At 45.8% G+C, this 19,878-nt stretch overlaps 1 protein-coding gene across 2 annotated transcripts in view; it reads right to left on the bottom strand.

The window, feature by feature from the left end:
- The window catches only part of DVL1 (dishevelled segment polarity protein 1), a 72,204-nt gene that overhangs the window by 33,102 nt on the left and 19,224 nt on the right, over positions 1–19,878 (bottom strand). For both annotated transcript variants that reach the window (XM_032709039.1, XM_032709040.1), the window contains exon 2: positions 9,363–9,432. In XM_032709039.1, the coding sequence (XP_032564930.1) occupies positions 9,363–9,432 (70 nt within the window). The remainder of the gene's footprint in view (positions 1–9,362; positions 9,433–19,878) is intronic.

The following is a 19,878-nucleotide window of genomic DNA, read 5'->3' on the forward strand; positions in this document are numbered from 1 at the left end:
CCCTCCACGCTCTGGATTGTAGCAAGCTCTGCAAACAAGCACTTGGCACGAGGTTTTTGGGAGCAGGGAAACACGTTCCTGCTTTGGGCCTTTCTGCTGATGGCAACACCTGACTCCAAGACAAATCCCTTCCATATCTCTGGGTATTTGCTCCTGAGCCTTTCCCTGCTCCTGGAGGAAGAAGCCTTGGCAATGCAGGAACCCAGCAAACCCATTTGTGGAAAACGAAAAGAGAATTCCACGAACTGAAGGACCGAGTCCTCATCTTAAATGACTTTACAAAGGGTGTTCTCCCATTAAACTGGGAGAATTTTGCATTTCCTGTGCAAAAAGTGTGTTTCAACAGCCCACTGACCACTTTCTGGCCACTGATCCACAGAAATCAGAATTGAGAAATTAGTTTGTGGGGGTAAACCCAGCTGCTGGAGGCTGTGGGTCACCCTGGGAGTGCTGCTGAGCAGGGGCAAAATCCACCCCAGAGAAGCAACTCCTCGGGAATATTTCCCCCAGGGCTGTGATTTCCTCAAGGATGAGGCACTGGGTTCCCACTTCTTACTGACCTGCAGTGGGATTAGAGTCACAACCACCCTCAGACACTGCCATTACCATTACAAAGGGAAAAAGAGCTGCAAAAAAATTACCCACACTGCTCTTTCAGGAATTAAATCACCTTGAACTTGAATCAGTTCAGCACCAGACAGAGTGAACTCGAGATACATCTGAACTCAAAAAACCACCCTGGCAACATCCCCTGTTTCTGAGCAGCTTGTTAATCCCAGATAAACATCTTTCACATTTCAAGCAGCAAATCACAAGCACAACAGCCACGATGATAACGTGGTGGCCAGTGCACATATTCCCATGTTTACCTCCCCAAAATAAGATCCAAGTTGTGCTGCCTGTGCTGCTGGTCACAGGCACTTCCACACAAAGCACACTTTAATTCACAGACTCATCCTTTGGGGTGAAATTTTGCCCCTGAATAATAATAATAATAAATAATAATGAATAATAATGAATAATAAACAACATTAATAAATAATAATAAATAATAATAATAAATAAACATAAATAATAATAAATAAATAATAATAAATAAAATAAATAATAATAATAACAGAAAATGAACCCAGGAGCATAACAGTTTAAATAAGTTGCCTTAAGGTGATCTTACTCTTATGATAAGCAGGACCTGGGAGCTCCTGCAAGAGGACCCAACTTCAGAGGTTTAGGCAATTAAGATCTTGAAGCAATTAAGTTGTTAAAACAAGACACAGACTGTCCACATCTATGTCTGGCTACAAGTGGAGCACTTGCCCTTCAGCAAAGCTTTCCTTCTTGACTGACAGATCCCTGTGTTCAAGAGCACTGAATATAAATGGATGGCTGCAGACCAAATTAAAAAAAATAATAATAAAACCACTCCAAAAGAGCATCAGAACAACATTTGTTGGGCTAGAAAAGAAAATCTGCAGTAGAAGATGGCACGTGCAGCAAGATTATTCTGACTGCACTGCCTGGTTTATTCTTCCCATGCATCCAAGGGATCAGAAAGGTGGTGGAACACCTGACTTCATGGAATTCTGGGCTCAGCTGGTGCTTTGTGGTGGGGCACGGCCCTGCCTCTCTCAAGGCAAATCTTCAATTTGGTGAGGGTTTATCAGCAGCTGAAGAAGCAGAAGAATTCTGGGGGTGTGGGTGTGCACTTGAGAGAATTCACAGGTCCTTGCCCTGGCAATTCCAACGTGGAATTGCTGCTCCCCGCTTTGCTGGGCCACCTAAAGTTCCCTCATTTCTCCCACCGACGAGTGACAGGCTGCAAATCATTATTAAGATGAATTCTGTCCTTTTCTGTGGCGGGCACAAAGCCCTCCAATCTCCCACCCCTTTTGAGTGGCAGAGGTAACTCACCCCTGGGCTGCCCCAACACAGACTGCCCAGTGTTTGCAGGTGAAAGGCAGTGCCACAGGCAGCTCCCTGGCCAGGAGCCAGCCCTGATAATTACATTTCACCCTTCAACCCCCCCCCCCCTGCAGTTTTGAGTGGCAGGAGCATTTTAATGGGTTTCTCTCTCCTGTGCTGCTCGGGATCTGTGCCTGTGGGCTGGGAAACAGCTGTTGGGTTCCACCCAAAGGACTGCATTTCCATGTGAAACGGGGGATGTCTCCCGTGTGGGGCACATGGAGGAAGTTAATAAAGAAGCGTGGAACTAATTGCAACTGTTGATTCAGCTCATTCCATCCTACTGAACGCTGTTGGTTTTGTCCCACTGTCACGCTCCCTGCTAAAATCTTTCCCAGGAAGTGGAGAAAGCATATCAAGCCTGGTATTTTAGAAAAGAAACTCACGTTCTTTTGATATCCCCAGTGGTTCCCAAACAGCCACTTCCAATCCGTGACAGGACAAACACCAGTGAGCTGTGCGAGCAACAAACCCTGCAGCTCGTTCATGCTGAGAAAAAGCTCCTGTTTCCTTCTGTGCTGGAGAAGGTTTCCAGCATTTCCAGCAAGAAACATGGCTGAAAACCAGTTATATTGGAACTTGTTTGCAGAAATAAGTGCTCAGTTCACAGTCTGTGTCAACACCAGACTTCCAGACTTCCATTATTGCTCCTGATCTTCAGTGACTCGTTGGATCAGTTGTTTCACCTCTCTGGAGCTCCATTTCCCCTTTTCTCCTCTACACTATATTTGATTATGATTTCTAACTAATTATGGCAAGGCCTGCCTTTCACAGAGCTCAGCAGACATCTGAAAAAACTCCCAGCCCAAGGAATCACCTGTGCAGCATCCATGGATGGGGACACCAGGAAAGAACCAGCCTGGGAAGGGGAAAGAGCCAACACTGGTTATACCCTGCTCTCATATCCCCACCTGCCTAAACATTTGTTAATTTATCAGCAGGAAAACTACAATATTTAAATTCTCACTGAGAGCAGCAGCAGCAGCAGCTCCTGGTGTGTCTCTGAGCTCAGCAAGAGGTGAGGGACTGACACCAGTCACTAAAGAAAAGCCCCAAAAGAGCCATTTATATTTTTGACAGGGACTTCAGAGCAGCCACATTTTATCTCCAAGTTGAAAGTAATTACTTCCCCTACAGTCCCAGGCATCTGGAATCCCCCAGCCAAAGCTTCAGAGACGTGGCCCATTATCCACACGAAGGCTGCTCCCACAGGAGCAATTGCAGAAAAGGGTTTGCTGATGAGGCCCTGTATTCCAGCAGGAATTCTGTCAAAGGCAACGGGGCTCCACACTGCTGGAAGGCCTGGAAAAGCCCACCAGGAAAGGGATGTTTATTTGAGTAACAAGAAATTGTCTGTGCTGGATAGATCAGGCTCCAGATGAATGAGGGTTTATACGATGTGTGACGAGACTGGTCCTGAAATCAGCTCGTTTTAGACATAACAGATCACCAAGAATCTGCTCCTGTGGATTTTCCTTCTGTGCCTCAGCTCTGTGCACTTTGCTGAAGATGACTGAGCAGCCTGAAGCTCCTGTGTTGCCCTGTTAAGTGGTTCCACCCAACAGGGTTAATTGTAATTGCAAATACAGCCTCTCAAAAGCTTATGTACAAACAGGACAAGTGTTATCTGTTGGTACCCAGATAATGGAGAAGAAAAATCAGGGAAAACCTCACAGAAGGCTATGACATCACTGGCAGCCAATAGGAAACAGTGCACATTCCCAGCAGCCAGGCAAGGGGATTGTTCCCAGATGTTGCAAATCCTTCCTAAAAAACACAGATAACAGCCAAGGCAGCTGCTGGCACAGCCCTCCCTCCTGGCTCCGACCTGGCAGCACCCACGAGCCAGTTCCTTCCACGTTCCCAGTCCCTGGACCGTGCAAAGAGGACAGAAAAATATTTTAAGCTCTTGCAAAAAAAAAGCCTGAAGGTAAAATACTGTATCTCTGCCACGCCAGCTATTTGTTTTTCCAAATCGCCCCAGCTTGCGAAAAACAAAACTAAAGCAATCATTTCATTCATGTAAGCAGTCCCCAAGAACTCAAAATAAACGATTCCCAGGGAAAAAAACTGTATTCTGTGTTTTGTGCGTGTAGCAGAACAGGGAATGTATCAGCTATTTTTGGCAGAAGCTGCATTTACAGTAAAAACAAGGCAATGAAGAATTCTGACACACAACTCGTGGTAGTCTCTGTACTGCTGAAAACCTAAAGGTCAACCACTGAAAAGGGATCTAGTAAGCAGTACCCCTCTGTCCCAAATTATTTAGTGCTTAAAACAACCAAAAAACCTCACTAAATAAACAAAACCACAAACACATGCACCAGAAAAAAAACAAAACAACAACCCAACCCACCCTGAAATCAAAAGAAGATCTAAGATGCAGAGGAGAAAAACAAGCAGGACACAGGAGGGATGGGGAGGAAGTTTAAATAGCTAATTAGCAGCAGTGATTCTAATTCAAACCTAATTTAGCTGTACACTGAGTTCTCAGGGCAGCAAAAGTAAGCAACAGCTAAAGACTTGCAGATCCTCCCTTGAACATCTTCCCCTATGGAAATCAAGTCCTGCATATGACACCGAGATCAAAGTTCCCACCTCTGACAAATAGAAGGATTCAAATGTTATTAAAAAAGATGAAAATCTCAAATTTCTAAACGTCACTCATCCTGTAAAACTTCAAAGTGGCCACTGGCTCAGTCGGGAGGGGGGCTGTGGGGGCAGAGCCAGTTCAGCTCTGTCGTGTGTGCTTTTAATTTTCCAATTTTCAGTGCGTTGTGAGGGTCTGAACTCCACACACGGGGACACTGCAGTCATTTACAGCGAGGGCCACAATTATCACAGATGGTTTTGTGAAAGAATCCCGAGCTGTCTGCTACCAGCTGACACACATTTTATAGCGCTGGAGACAAAGAAAGCTCAGGTCCAGCACGTTAAAAACCAGAGAAGATTTAACCAGCCCTGCCCAAAACACGTTTGGTTTGGTTTTTTTTTCAAAAGGTAAAGACCAACTTTGCTATCCCTGAAAGATTTGTATGCAATTATCTGGTAAGTTCCAGTGAATAGGATATTAAAGAATTCGAAACTGTGAACAATTAACTTACAGCAAGATTTACATAAAACTCCTCCAGTAATTAGCAGCAAATAGAGGCAGATAAGCCCGGCAATTTTATGGGTGTTAGTGTGGAAAAAGTAATTTGCAATTCATAATGCAGGTCAGACACAGATGTTTCAGCTGATTGCTGAGCCAGTGAACAGAAGCCCTTGTCAACATCATCTGCAAAAAAAGCGCCCTGAGTGATCTCTGAGAGCTCCAAACCGAAGCCAAACCGGGGGGAGAAGCAGAGAAATTTGGAAACAGGCTGATGGGAGGGAAGAGCCCACATTTTGAAGCGATGGATCTCTCCCTGCTGCCTCCAAGCCGTGTGTCTGCCTCAGCTGAATTAAATGGGTTTATAAAGCATTATGTCATTTGCTGCCGAGAGCAGAGTCTGCAAACCCCACGTTGCTGCAGAGCACACAAAAGGCTCCGCGGTGCTAATGCTCTGAAATAATCAATTTAAGCCACACATCTGAATTTTGCCCTGAGATCTTTGCAATAGCAGCCTTCTCTGATACAGGCCTGGCTGCTGGCTCAGACTGATCCTCCTGGGTTAAAGTTCCTGGGCTGGCCAGCAACCTACACTGGAACAGGAATAGCAGTGAATCGAGTTAATTCTTAAAATTCTTAACATTAATTCTTAAAATTTCACAGATTGTAATGTTTCTCTGAAATGAAAATAGTAACAGCCCCAGAATTAAAACACAACGTTGAACTTGTGTGTGTGTACATATATAGAGTCTTGTTCTGATCTTACTGTTCTTCATATTCTCCTGGTTTTCAGCTGGAAAACAGAAAAGCCATATATTTTCATGTTATTTAAGGAGCTGGGAAAAGAATTCAGCTCTCAACCAGAGATAAAATACCCTTGGGGGTTTGGTTGGGAGAGGGAAGAGGTTAAAGAGGTTGATTTCTTATTTATGTGGAATAGTTTGGTGTTGGGGGACCGGTTTTGCTTCAACTCCAAGAACGTTGGCCCTCGTTGGAACAACCTGAGTCACATTTTGCTGCACAGAAGAGCCCAAATGGTGTCTGGGAGTCAGAATGAATCACTGGTGTGTTGAATCAACAATGCAAAGATAAATGTTTTAACCAGACCACACAGATAAAAACAAACACCACTGGACTGGGAAGAAGAGACCCAGGTCAGGGATGCAGAAGACAATCCAGATTATCAGCCTGTTGCCTGAATTAATATTTACCAGTTCAGCAGCACAGGGGGAAAGGGGAAGAAAGGGAATGACACTGAGGAGCAAACACAGCGCAGGTGTTGCACACTCAGGAAGAGGAAAAGGGTTCTCAGGAGTAATTTGCTCTCCTGATAAGAGCTACTATTAATTTGCTTTTCCAACAGAAGCTGCTCTCACGCCACGGCCACACAAGTGACATCCCCCCAGCCCCACTGCACCCGAGGCTCTCGTTAATCACACATGAAATCCCTTTTTGTCCCTTCCATTCCCATACTGTCAGAGCCCCACTCTATAGCCCTCAGTAATCCTTGGACTGAGGACAAAAACAGCACCACCAACACCCAGGGCTCAGGCACGTCCTGAAAGGTTCAGCAGATTCAGCAGCACCGAGCCCTCCAAGCCAAATCCAGCCCTTCCAAGGGAACATCCCACACCAGTGGCCACCAGGATGGATGTTCAGCCACGGCCTGGAGGGGTTAACACCCCCCCTGGGCTCAGTTCCCACACCAGGATGGACACCAGCCAACCATCTCATTAAGGAAGAACTTTGTGCTGCCTCCAGATGGACCATGGGGTCTCAAAGACCTGTTTGTTTGTTTGTTGGTTTAAACATTAATTTGATTCCCTAATGCCAGGGATTTAATTCTTTTGACAACCAATTTGCTCCTCCAGGGGAGCAGGTCACATGGGGATCATCCTTTTCTAGTGGGGCAGATCCCTGTGGTGCTCGTTTCCTTCCCTGAGCACTGCCCAGCAGCACAGCTTTAGGTCAGCATAATTCTGCTCACCCATTTCCAAACCAGGGCATTCCAGTGCCCAACACCCACTGCTGGGTGGAAATACAGTTCTTGGAACAGCTCTGGAAGTCACACTGGTTATGAGCCAACCTTTGCTGCTGAGGCAAAAGGTTGGGCCAAAAAACAGGTATGGAGGTCCCACAGAAAATAAAAAATAAAAAAATAAAAAAAATAGCTTTTCCTCCTGAATGCATTTCCCAGGGAGAAACAGGTCACTTTTCAGAGCACAGAGTGAAGGGAAAACGCTCTCCCAATTTTTCAGACCTCAATTTAATACCACATCTAACAAGTGCTTCACACTCTGTGCACGTGTGGGTGTGTGGGAGGACTGAGGTGACAAAGCCAGGGGTTCTGCCTGCCCAACACTGAGAACCTGTTGGGACTCCACAGCTGCCAGAGCCTGAGTGCCCTAAAATGCAAAGCAATCACTAGGGCAGGAAGAAGGGCTAATATTTTATGCTCAGCTCACCCTCCAGCCCTTGCCCTCCCAAGAGGAGCATTTCCAGCTGCTCAGACCCCAGCAGGGGCTGTGCCTCCTGATCCACGAGGCATCCTTGCCTGAGAACAGTCTCCCAATCAAACTGAGGGTTAAAGGATCCACTGCACTTCCCTCCCACAATAATGGAGTGCACACACACACTCTGCTGCAGGAACCAGCGTGCAATCAATACTGTATTTGATTTTAGACTGAAAGGACATGTAATCCTGCCTAGAAGAAGCCAGGCTTAGAAACTTTTAAGCTACCCAGCAGGATTGTATGCAAATTCCCTTCTCCTGTCTAACTTCAGGGACTGAAGTCTAAAATATTTCAGGCTATAGTCTAAAATACTAAAATATTTTAGGGGTCCAGGCTGTAAATGTGTGAGGAAGATCTTCAACTCCTAAAAATCAGTACAGGACTGGAGAAATAGATGGAGACAGAGCAGCTCATTTCAGCTGAGAATGCCAACAGCCCCAGCTGTGCAGCTGGAAAAAACTCTTGTAAACCTACTTTATTGCTACTACTTTCTTGTGTACCTTGATCCCACCAGAAATAGGAAGGCTGCAAACATATATCCAAACATTTCTCCAGTGCTGAAAGGCTGCCTCATGTCTCCAGTTACTTCAGCAGAGTTCTCATCCCATGGCACTATGTTTCTAACCTCTCTTGCATCACTTGTTGTAGCCAAGCTCTTAGTAAAAATACATTTCACACTCGAGACAAACTTGAGTTTTGGGGAAACAGGCAATTCTTCTCGTCCTCTGTCGTGTCCCTGTCCCCAAGATTGTAAGGTCAGCTTGAAAGAGGGTATTAAAATCACAGACCACGTCCCAAATGTGGTGTTAAAATATAAAATACTAGTGCTCTCTTCTCTCCCTGAAGGTGCATAACCACTTAATAAACCTTGATAGGGTTAAACCTCCTGTCCCCAGCTGGAGAAACGTGAACGGCCAAGCACTGAATTTATCCCTGTGTTTGTTTATCTGTGCCTCAAACATCACCTGAAGGTGGAAATTACTGTGTTTCACAGAGCAAACCTGGGGACCAACAGGCTTTTATGGCATCTCCAGTAAGCAGAACATTACAAATTTAAAGAAGGAGGCACCTGGAGAAGGGACCAAGCACGGCAGCACCAGCAGGGCTTGTGCTGCTGCTCACACCCAGCCCAGCAGCTGCTTGTGGATGGGAAGCAACCAAAAGCTGTGGAACACTTAGGAGATGGTAATTAATCACTCCAGTTAGCTGACAAACAAATATCATGGCATACTGGAGACACCAAGACATTAAAAACAGGCAAGGGAAAGAAGAAGGGAGGTGGGACCCGCAGAGCAGCTCAGTAACATCTGCATCGCTGACACCCTCCATAACTGGGCAAATTACCCCAAATTCCTCTGCCCTGTTTATTTTTCCAAGGCTATAAATTGTTGTGTCTTTTTCCTGAATGCAAACACAGTGCTCAAACCTCATTTAAACCTTCCAGGCACTGCCACAATAGCAGTACAATGACATTTAAACAACAGGACCAAAACCCCCCAGAATATCACGTTCAGCTGGTTTTCAGTAAGTTGTTTGGGCTGTTTAGTGACAGGACTAAAACTGTTTTCGTGTGTAAATCTCCTTTTCAGCCCTGCACACTTTGTGGGCTTCACTCTCATTTTTAAAATAGATTACTTAACGACAGGATGTTATAGATATAATTAAAACCTAAGCTTTTGTTTTCACGTCATTGGAGACTCAAGACACTTCTAGAAACCAGGATCCAGGTACCAACTATGCTGCTACTGTACATATCAAACCACACAGATTTATTACAGACACATGAGCCAACATACCCAGGACACCACTCTTCCATTGAAGCAAGGGAGCTTTGCATTGTCATCTGAGATCTCCTCCTTTACCACCCTGGAAAAAAAAAAAATAGGAAAAAAAAAAATCAGGATTTTGAAATTACAGGAGATTAGAAGTGGTTTTCTCAAATAGTGCAGGAAAAATACAATTTTTTGTTAAGATGTTGGTATCTATGGTTAAAGAACTACTAGAACAGAGGAAGCAAATAAAAATATAGGGTTGAATAGGATCTTTCCATCCCAAGCTGGTTGTCACAACAGCAATTTCAAGTATTTTCCCCCTTTGGATCCTACCATTTCTCCACAGTCTTTAAAGGTCTGATGGTGACTAAAATCCCCCTGTGCTGTGCAGCCTCTGTGTCACAGATCACAGTGGATTCACAGCAGAAAGAGATTTCTGGCCTCAAATCCCTGCACAGCAAAGCAGGGCCAATCTGCTTTTGACAGAAAAAAGCCAACCCCAGGTCCAGTCAAACTCCATAAAAATGTGTGGATCCACAACCACGTTTTCCTTTATTTACGTTTTTGTCTTACTTTGTTGCTGTGTAAAGACAAAACCACAAAAACAGCCACAAAGCAACTGAAACATGGAAGGGGGAAAACTGGTCAGGAAGGAGAAGAGAGCAGAGCAAATGCACAGTTTCCTTCCATCTCACTTTTGGAAAATTACAAATAAATAACTCCACCACTAATACCTGCACTTGCACATATTTTAAGAGGGAGTGAACGCCACCTTTTTTCTCCACACTTATTTGCATTGTTAATGCCTGGCAGTGCAGTATTAGGCAGCTCTTCACCCCTTTCCTATTATTGGCAAGAAAAACATTTTCAAATATTCATTTTACTCCTAAAGCATCTGTCCTCCCTTCACCTTTTGGCAGCAGGAATGAGATCACATGGTTCCATTATTGGTTTTAGTCACTTGTACTTGGACTCTGAGGAGACAATTAAGAGTAAACTCCACTGAAAGCAACAGATACTCAGGGCTTTCAAAACCTCTGACAATTCAATGAAGCTCTCAGACCTGTAATTCTGGAGCTGCAAACCCTGTGTGCAGACAGAGGATTTCAACACTTGCCTGGATCACCAGCCCCAGTGGATGGACTCAAATTCAGACATAATCTTTTGATTTTCATGGAGTCCTGCAGAGAACACTCGCTCAGCAGAGCCCCAACTGCTGAATCAGCAAAGAAAGACACTGCAATAATTTTATCTTGACAGCTGTAGGTTTTAAATGACAGTGTCTTTCTTCCCCCCCCCCCCCCCCCCATAAGGAAATTACACTTGTGGCACCTCAGGAATCACAGGGAGAATTTCAGCACCAAGCCCTAGGATTTAGGCAAAAAGCAGGCATTAAAAGGCTTGGGGGACTCCAGCAGGAGCTCCCTGCAAGACTGCACTGACTGGTTCAGTTTGTCCTCGTGATGGAAAACGAGCTCCTGGACTCACCACTGGCAAACCAACGAGCTCCATCACAGCCCCAGCCTCTGCTGCAGCTGAAGGGAACAACTTCCAGATCTGTTGCAACTTGAACTACTAAATATAGCCTCGAGCTATGAGGCAAGAGAATGACAGACTGTAATTCCCAGCTTGCTTTGGGTAGCAATCAGCAGTGCCAAGAACATCAAAGACAGCAGCAGCCACTTAATTTCGAATATCACTGTTTTACAAATCATTATTTGTAGGGAAGAGGCAGTTCCTCTCAATTCTCAGCGAGGAGAAGCAATGGAGAGGAGGCAAAGGAAGGAACAGGAATGGTTGCAGCAAATGCTTCAGTCTGAGGCCAGCTTTGTGTTGAAGAAGATGCTGTTTGTCCATAAAAACTTGGGAGCCAGGGCAGAGGGAGACACGTGCCTTTGTCCTGTTTTGGAAGACAGGGTCTGTTAGGAGCTGATATCCTGAATATCAGGGTGGATAAAGCCCTAAAGGATGGGTTCACAACCCAGAGCCAACCCAAGGCAGCGTGGCAAGGAAGGGGGGATGCATTTGGTCTGCCAGAGAGCTCCTGGGAGGTGAAGAAGTCTATTGGCACTGGATGTGGTGGAGATACATCCCCAGTGCTCTCAGTGTAATTGTTAACACTCACTGTCTGCTAACAAGACCAAAGACCATCTGATAGCAAGAAACACATCCCCTGCTCTCCCAGAGTGAAAGCTTCCCTTCAGAAAAGGAGAATATTTGTTTCCCAGGTCACATCCTGCTCCTGGCAGCCTCTGTGATCGCTGGCAAGGTTGGGACACACACACAGTCCCTCTTCCAGCACACTCAGCCGAGGTGAGGAGCCACTCTGGGTCAGGGGGGAGAGAGCAAATAAATAAACACCTGGCCACAAAGCCACTCACAAAGGCACCACTGAGTGAAACCCAAAAGGTGACACAACAAAACAGCCACTTCCAGCTCAGCTGGGTCACCAACCCCTCTGTGTTCCACCTGCACACGGTTCTCCCTCGCAAAGGGGAGGGAGGGGAGACTCTGCCAGCACACCAACAATTTAAGAGATTTTTCTCCCATGTTCAGAGACTGGTAGCACTTTCCTCTTCCCTGCACTCCAGGAAAAACCTCGATGCTCAAGATGTGAGACCCTTTAGTTCATCCTTCAAATGCATCTGCCAGGGAAAAGGGAGGTAAAAGGAGACCACGGGGGAACAGCTCACCCGAGGTCACTCAGAACATCACAGACAGAGCATGAAAAAGACCCCACACTCTTGAATCCCCCCAAAGCACCTGCCCTACATCACCAGCAAGCCCCCCACCACACACCTCCCATCCCAGAGGATCTGCAGAAAAGGGTGTGGGTACGTGGGGAAAGGCAGGAGGGAGCAGTTCCAGGAGCTCACATCCTCTGCTTTATTTGCCTTAGAGGAGATTTAACAACTAATTGCTAAATGAAACAATCCCTGCTGGTAACAGCCCCTCCTTCCTCTGGCTTCCTGGAATTGTGTCTGGATCCTCTGGCTCTCCCACCACCCTGCTCTGCACAAAAAGGTGTTTTGTGCATTTCCCAAACCCAGCCCCGTTCACCCTCTCACCTGTTTCTGTGACAGGTTACACTCCTGCTCACCCCCCAGTACCCTGACTCCTTGTTTTCCTCCAAAGAGCTGGGAAAACAAGGATTGTTTAGGCTCACCCTCCCTCTCCTCCCTCTGCCAAGCTGTTTGCCTCAGAATATCCACGGATTCCGAGTTAACTGGGCTATGCACTGATTCCAGGTGAGCCCCACAAACCCCTAATGACTGTGATTCACCAGCATTTGGGTAATTGCCTCTTAAACACCGGGGTTGATAGTGTTGCTCACACTTGCATTTTGATTGCATCATGCATGTCTGTGACAGGCTGCACCTCCACAACGAGCTGGAGGATTTTTCTTGGACAATGAGGCTTAACAAGAAAATTTCCCTTTCCAGTTGCAGGCCCAGGACCACAGAGAGGGGGAAATGCAGGGTTGACACAGCAGGGTGGCCCTACAGATTCACTGCAGGTTAATGTCTGCCATGACACAAAACGAGCATCCTAAATTTATTTCAGCACCAGATTAATCCCATCTCATCACTGGGATCATAATTAAGTCTTTTCTTGACTCTAATTGTCCTTTACTGATGGGAGAAGGGGAGAGAAGCTTCATTCCTTACCAACTTGCTTGGAGATCCTTAGAGAGAAATCAAAGGAATTAAGTCCTTCAAGCACCTCCAGTGACTCCTGGCACCTCAAAGGCAGGTAAGAGATTATTCAGGTGTTAGTTTTGATTCACAGAATCATGTTGGTTGGAAAAGAAATCCGGGGATCATCCAGCCCAAGCTCCTGCTCACAGCAGGTTTAGGTTGCTCAGGGCCACGTCCAGTCAAGTTTTGAGTATCTGCAAGGATGGACATAATTTGGGGCAACTTCTACTTAGGAAGCAGCACTTCTCCAAAATTCTGTTTAAATTAGTAAAAACTGTAAGCAATCATAATTGGAATCCAAGGCTGCAGCTTTAAAACAGCCTTGCTGAAGCTGATTAATTTGAATCTTTAAAAAACCTTAGGCCTTTTAAAGACACAGAGAGCCTTTAACCACCCTCCCAAAACAGAGAAATGAAAGGAAATGAAGCCACTTGGCTGAATTTACAGGGATGTAATGTTTTCTTTCTGGAAAGAAGAGAGAAGAGAAGAGAAATAAATCCCTTTGCTGGGCAGATGAACACCCTGGTGCAGTGCAGTGTGGAAGGGCTCTGCTCAGCACAAAGGACCCGTGCTGCACGGAAGCCTCAGATCTTGTCTGCACCCCACAGAGCTGGTGAGCAGGAACTGTGTGGCAGCATTCCCCTTCTTCCTTCTGTGCCAATCACTCCTCAAAACACCATGGTGGAACCAGCATTCTCTCTTTTTAAGGCTGTTATTCCCAAACTACTCTGCCAGTGCTGTGCCTTTCCATACATGCACTGCTGTGTGCCAACTCCCACATAAACCTGTCAAAAATGTGTCTGAGTGTGCTACCCACAATTATGACAGAAATGACACACCCATATCTACAAAACTGACACAACTGTGGAACAAAACCCTCTTCAAAACCCTCTTCAAACAGAGACACCCAGCTTCAGTGCACACCAGCCCCTTTTTTACAGGTTCTGTAGAAATTTTTTAGCGAGAAACTGGGAAATAAGTGTTGGGGAAGTCACCTCTTCCCACCCAGGTGACAAACACATCAAAAAACACTCTTTTTTTTTTTCTTCATTTATATAATTAGCTGCTCCTCTCCATCTCATGTTATTCTTAACCCTTGTAAAAAATCCAAACACGCAGTCCTGGCGATTCTGTCTGCAATTAACAGTTAATGCTTTCATATATTTATAAACCACTTATCCCCTGCCACATCTGATCTTCAGCACCACACCAAACACTTTTGCCCACATAACTGCCTCTTCCCTGTTTTTTTCCACTCCCACTTTACTCCTGCAGGCACATCCAGCACTTTTGCCATGCCAGCCTTCTGGAAGAGGAGGGATAATTTATCATCTTGCAGGAGAACTGCAGGACACTGGAAAAGTTTTTGGTGCCTTGGCCCCGGACCAGGTACTGACCTAAGCCTTAAGCACGTGGATGAAGTAAGAAGTGCTGTGTTCCCCAAGAGAGAATCAGCCCAAATCTGCCCTTATTTCAAACAGAAAGCTTCACTTTTTATGGCAGTTGAGTTGGGACTCCAGGACAACTAAATTTGTTGGGGCTCTGCTCTGGCACCAACGCGCTGTGTGACCTCGAGGAGGACACCCAGTAAGAAAATTATGGCACCTCCACGTTTAAAATTTTCTTTGTGAGCATTTAAGACAGACATTCAAGCAGCAGAAAGCCTCCTCACTTGGTCAGGGAAGTCCAGATTCTGCTTGAGCAAGATCAGGGCACTATGAATCCCAAAGGAACGACGGGAGAATGGGAGGGAGGGAGGGAGGGAGGGAAGCATTTGTGTTCCAGCTGCCTGACTGGGAACAGGAGAATTCTGCTCCCCAGCAAGCCCATTTTGCCCTCTGCATCACACCCCAAGCACTCTGAAAGGCCTGTCAGTCCTTCCCAAGTGCAGCCCTCTGACCCAGTGACTCATAGGAAAAGGTTCCACGTGTTTTGAACCAACTGGTCCTTGGGCTCCCAGCCCAGAGCTGCCTCATCCTTCCATTTCAGTCAAGTGCAGCTCAGCCCAGCTCCAGACCCTGCCAGAAATTCTGCCCATTGCCTCACAAGGGTCTCCAAATACGCTGCACTTCGCAGCATCTGTGAGGAATGGCTTCCAATTAAGCACCTTGAAATATTTATGACTGACTGTTAAAGAGCAATGGCACGTAGAGAATATGATTTGCTTCTCTGCCCCTTAATTAACAATATTTCAATAGCTGGGTGATGCTCAAAGTGTCTCAATCCCACTAAAATGCAGGCATTTATGGCTTTTAAATTGATATCTCAAGAAATTAGTTTGATTTTAGCACTAACAGGCACAACTGTGCAGGCTGTTATCCTCCACTCCATGCCCAGCTCACACAGAAAAAAGGTTACCCTTAATTATGTGCACAGAGAAGCGAAGAAATGGTTGATTTTTGGAGTCCTAAGACCTTAAAATTTCTTTTTTTATCTATACCATCTACTCCCTGAGAAAGAGTTTGGAACAGAACTGGCCAAAACAAAGCATTTTAGCCACACTGACAGCCTTCTCTCATTTCTATTAGTTCCCCTTTTTCCTCTGCTGCCTGTATTATTTAATAAATTATTTATGTGGCTATATTTCAATCTCACAGGTGTTAATGAACCTATTCTTGCAGCTGTCCCAAGGGGGACAGGCACATCTCTGCCACAAAAACCGAGGAAGTCAGAGTAGGAAGGGACAGGTCAGCATAATTATGACCCCAACCCAGCTTTCCAAGTCCCAGCTACAAACCAATAAATATTAACAAGCCCCCCCCCCCATAAAATTACGAGCAGCTCTTGAAAAACAACCTAGGGAAAAAAACCAGTGTACAGGAGATGAGTGCTGCCAATAAATATTAACAACCCCCCCCCCCCATAAAATTAAGAGCAGCTCTTGAAAAACAACCTAGAAAAAAAAAAAAACCAGTGTACAGGAGATGAGTGCCCGTTTCAAACAGCTGGCTGGGAGATTTGGCTTTCCCCAGGGGGGCAATTATCTTCCAAACTCCAGAGCAGGACACTGGAAATAGAGCTCAGGGATGTCATTCACAGGGATTGCAGCCTGTTGGAGAGCCAGGGCTCTGCAGGATCCACGGGCGGGTCGTGACCCGGCGCTCCGACGTTCCTGGAGATGCTGCTCGTTGTCCAAGTGCCCCTTCTCCAGGCCAGTCTGGGAGTTTGGGGATTGAAAGATGTGCTGATGTAAAGGTAAACCAGCAGGGGAAATGAACTCAGCTCAAAGGAGAGATTATAAGTCAGAATAACAATTTAAAATAAAATAATACAGTAAATACGATTTATACAGACAAACAGTTGGTTTTAACCCACCAAACCCAAATGTACAACCCAGCACCCTGGGGCATGAACAGAGTGGTGTTCTTTGGGCCCCCTGAGTCCAAAGTAAAAGGAGAGGGATAAAACCTGTTGGTGAGAGTGCTGGTGCAGTCTGGTCGAGAGTGGTGGTCTCAGTCCTTCTCTGGATCCCACGAGTGGTTAAAAAAAGTCCCAAGACATCCTTTTAGCTATGCTTTCAGTCCTTTCAAAGTTATTTGGGAAGCTCTAAGAGCTCCAGGAATGCCCAGGATGTCACAGCATCCCTAAGGATGTGCTGGGATAACACAACTTCAGTTCACCAACGTGCAGCCACTGCTCTTGGACCTCCAGCCAGAACTGAGTGTGGATGCCTCAGCCTGAGCCTGGAATTCACCTGCTCACTATCAAAATGGACCCAGAAGCATTTCAAGGTACAAAACCCAAGTTATTTTGAACCCAGCTGGCTCAAGCAGTGACAGCAGGAGGAATTACATCCCCAGGGTTCATTACAGTCCATGGATCACACCAAGGGCTTGGGGACCTCCTCTGGCTGCCAGACCACCCCCTTCAGCCCCTGCTGCCACAAATTATTCCAAGGGCTTCCCACACTAACAGGACTCACATTAAGACAGATCCACTCTTTGCTGTCACACCCCCCAAAACGGCACAAAGGCAACTCCTAATCCCCTGGCTCACATCCTCCCCCCCAGGAAGGCAGAAAGGGGGTTCTGGATGGCAGCAGGAGACATGAACAGGGTCAAAACATCAGCTTCTCTTTATCATTTCTTCACCCAAACACCACTCCTAAGATAAGCAAGTTTTCATCTAAAAATCTAATTTCCTCTGAAACACTCTGAATATTCATGCATGGGATAGCAAAAATCCCAGACACAGTCAGGTCCTTGTTTTAGAAAATGAGTAACTGTGTGTATTAATTTTGCAAAAATTCAGATGTCCACATTCAGCATGTGCCCTGTTAAAGGAGACAGGTGCCCATCCTGCTGATAGAACAGGGAGAAGAAGAGATCTTCCTTTGAGATTGTGAAGGAAAGGTGCAGTGTCAAGCCAAAAGTGATGGCTCTGGCTGAATTGTCCTTCAGGAATCAGTTCTGGAGCAATAAACTCCAGGAATGAGTCAAAGGACTGTGTGGCCCTAATCTCAAATACTCCACCAAGTTCTCTGCTCTCAGTGTGGAAGGAAGCACCTTCCTGGAGAGGTGAAAATCACTCCCTGAGAGGCAGCTGAAGGAGAAGGGGCTGCCTGAAAATGTGTCCTCACTCTTCACAATCAGAACAACTTTCAGTCCCTCACAAAGAAAGCAAGAAAGAACCAAGTCCAGCACATGGCCTTGGAAAGTAGAGCATTTTTTCCTAATCAACCACAAGGGAGTTTATTTCTACCATTCCAAGTAACCACTGGCTATGGCAGCAACCCCAGTTATTACAACTGTTCAATTCATTTTCAATAAAGGTGTCACAGAGCCATGACAAGAAGTCAGCACCAGCTGCCAAACAACACAACCCAAGGAATGCTAAACCCACAGCAGAGTGGGCAAGATAAGAATCAGTTCTTATTCCTCTGTGAAATGTTCCTTTTGTCCTCTCCTAAAAGCACCCCATCACAATAATAAAGCTGGGTCAGAAAACAGCCACAAGTGTTAATCAATACCTCACAGAAATATTATTTACAGACAGGTTAAATAATTGCTAACAAAGAGATAAATGCCAATCCAGTTAGACCAGAAGAAAACATATTATCCACCAGTGGCTACAGTGCTCCAAGACTCCAGAAACTTGGGAGAGAAAAGAAGCTATTCATAAATTTGTTTAGTATGGTCCCTGTGCAGAAACCTCAAACACTTATTGCAGATAATATCTCCCTCCCCCTAGGTTATTTGTCTAGACATATTTTAATTAAATGCCCTAATTCTGGTCACTGATGTGGTGGAAATTATTTAGTTTAGTTTAACGAGGTCTTTTGGTCTGTACTAGTCCAGCTTCCAGAAGGACAACTCCCAGCCCACGAGTCAGATGTTGAGCTGGAGTGGATAAAACACAGGCACCAAGGTGGAGTCAAACATCTCTGACACCTTCCAAGCACATGAAAAATGTCAACCCTCCCCCAGGATCACAGAGAAAACCCCAGAAAGACCCTTTTGTTTTGTGGGAAGCCTTCACTAGTGGGTTCTTTGTAGGAGCTTAGGAAGTGAACTGCATCCTGGACACAATTCCCAGAACCTCCAGCGAGCCTCAAAGGCAACCCAGGAGGGATAAAACACAAACCCACTTCATATTTCAGCTGCTCACACGGCCTGGACACTCTGTGGACAAAGCACTCTGGAATCCAGATCCCAAGATAAGGTTGTCCTCGTGTGCCCCTTGGAAGTTCAGTCTCCCACCAGGAACATGCTGCTGGTGAGGGGGGGGAAAGCAGAGCCACAGCCCTCCAACACTTCCCTGGGACAGCCAACACTGCAAGACAAACTTGTAACATCATGAAAAACTGGGTTTCAGACCTCTTGCATTCAGACCTGGTAATAAATTCCACCCACACTTCGACTTCAAAGTACAACTGGACCTACGAGTTTGTTTAGGCAGTAAAAGAGAGATTTCCAGCTTGTCACAAAATCCCAAGTCAGATATAAATTAAGGAGCAGGGAGTCTCTGGATATGTGTCCATATGGGAAGGTGAGCACTCTCAAAAGACTTCCCCCACACTAAGCCACAAATTTGTGTTTTCACCATGGGAAAGGTTTTCCAGCAGAGAAGGGAAACAGGTTCCTGACAGAAAGTGCAATCCCCCAACCCCCTGTTCCATGTTTTGAGGGGAGTTTGCAATTCCAGGCTACACTATCACACGTTTTACAACAATATCTGCTACTTCACTTAGAAAAACAGCAGAGTGACAGCACAGATTGCACGGGCTGATGGATCACAGCTGTCCCTATAAACATGGGAAAGCCAACCTCCCTTAATTCAGGAGTGGCCCCTTCAGTTTAGAACTGGAACACAGTGATAAAGGAAAGAGAGAGCTGGTTATTTTATTTCCTCCAACGCTCCTGAAGAACTATAAGCAAGAAGAAAACTGCAGGGACTCACTCAGGTACCTGACCCAGGTTTTTGAGTTATTTCTAAGGAAATATTCATCCAAGCTATTCTTGTTCAGGGCATCCCCACGAGATTCAGCAGCACTGAAGGACACAGGAATGCTGCATTCCCCCCTTTTCCCCAAGGTTTTCCATCAGATCACCAACTCCTTGTTCCTCATGCAGCCAGGCACATTTGCCAACAGCTCTTCAAGCCACCCATTTAAGGAAAATTAAACTCAGATAGGTCTAAAACACTGAACCATTCAGCTGAGACACGGGAGCAAGCTTGCCAAGAACTGCCATGCACCAAGGAATGGTGCTCCTCCAAATACTGCCCTCATGGAACTATTATCCAGGAGCTGGAAAAACACCTAGGGAGCCTGTTCTGGGAGAGGCCCCATTAGCACAGGAGGTACCTGCTCTTTACCTGCCCAGCTCTGCCTGTTTGGATCT

The sequence above is a fragment of the Chiroxiphia lanceolata genome, chromosome 22 (genome assembly GCF_009829145.1).
Source record: "Chiroxiphia lanceolata isolate bChiLan1 chromosome 22, bChiLan1.pri, whole genome shotgun sequence".
NCBI classification, from domain to species: domain Eukaryota; kingdom Metazoa; phylum Chordata; class Aves; order Passeriformes; family Pipridae; genus Chiroxiphia; species Chiroxiphia lanceolata.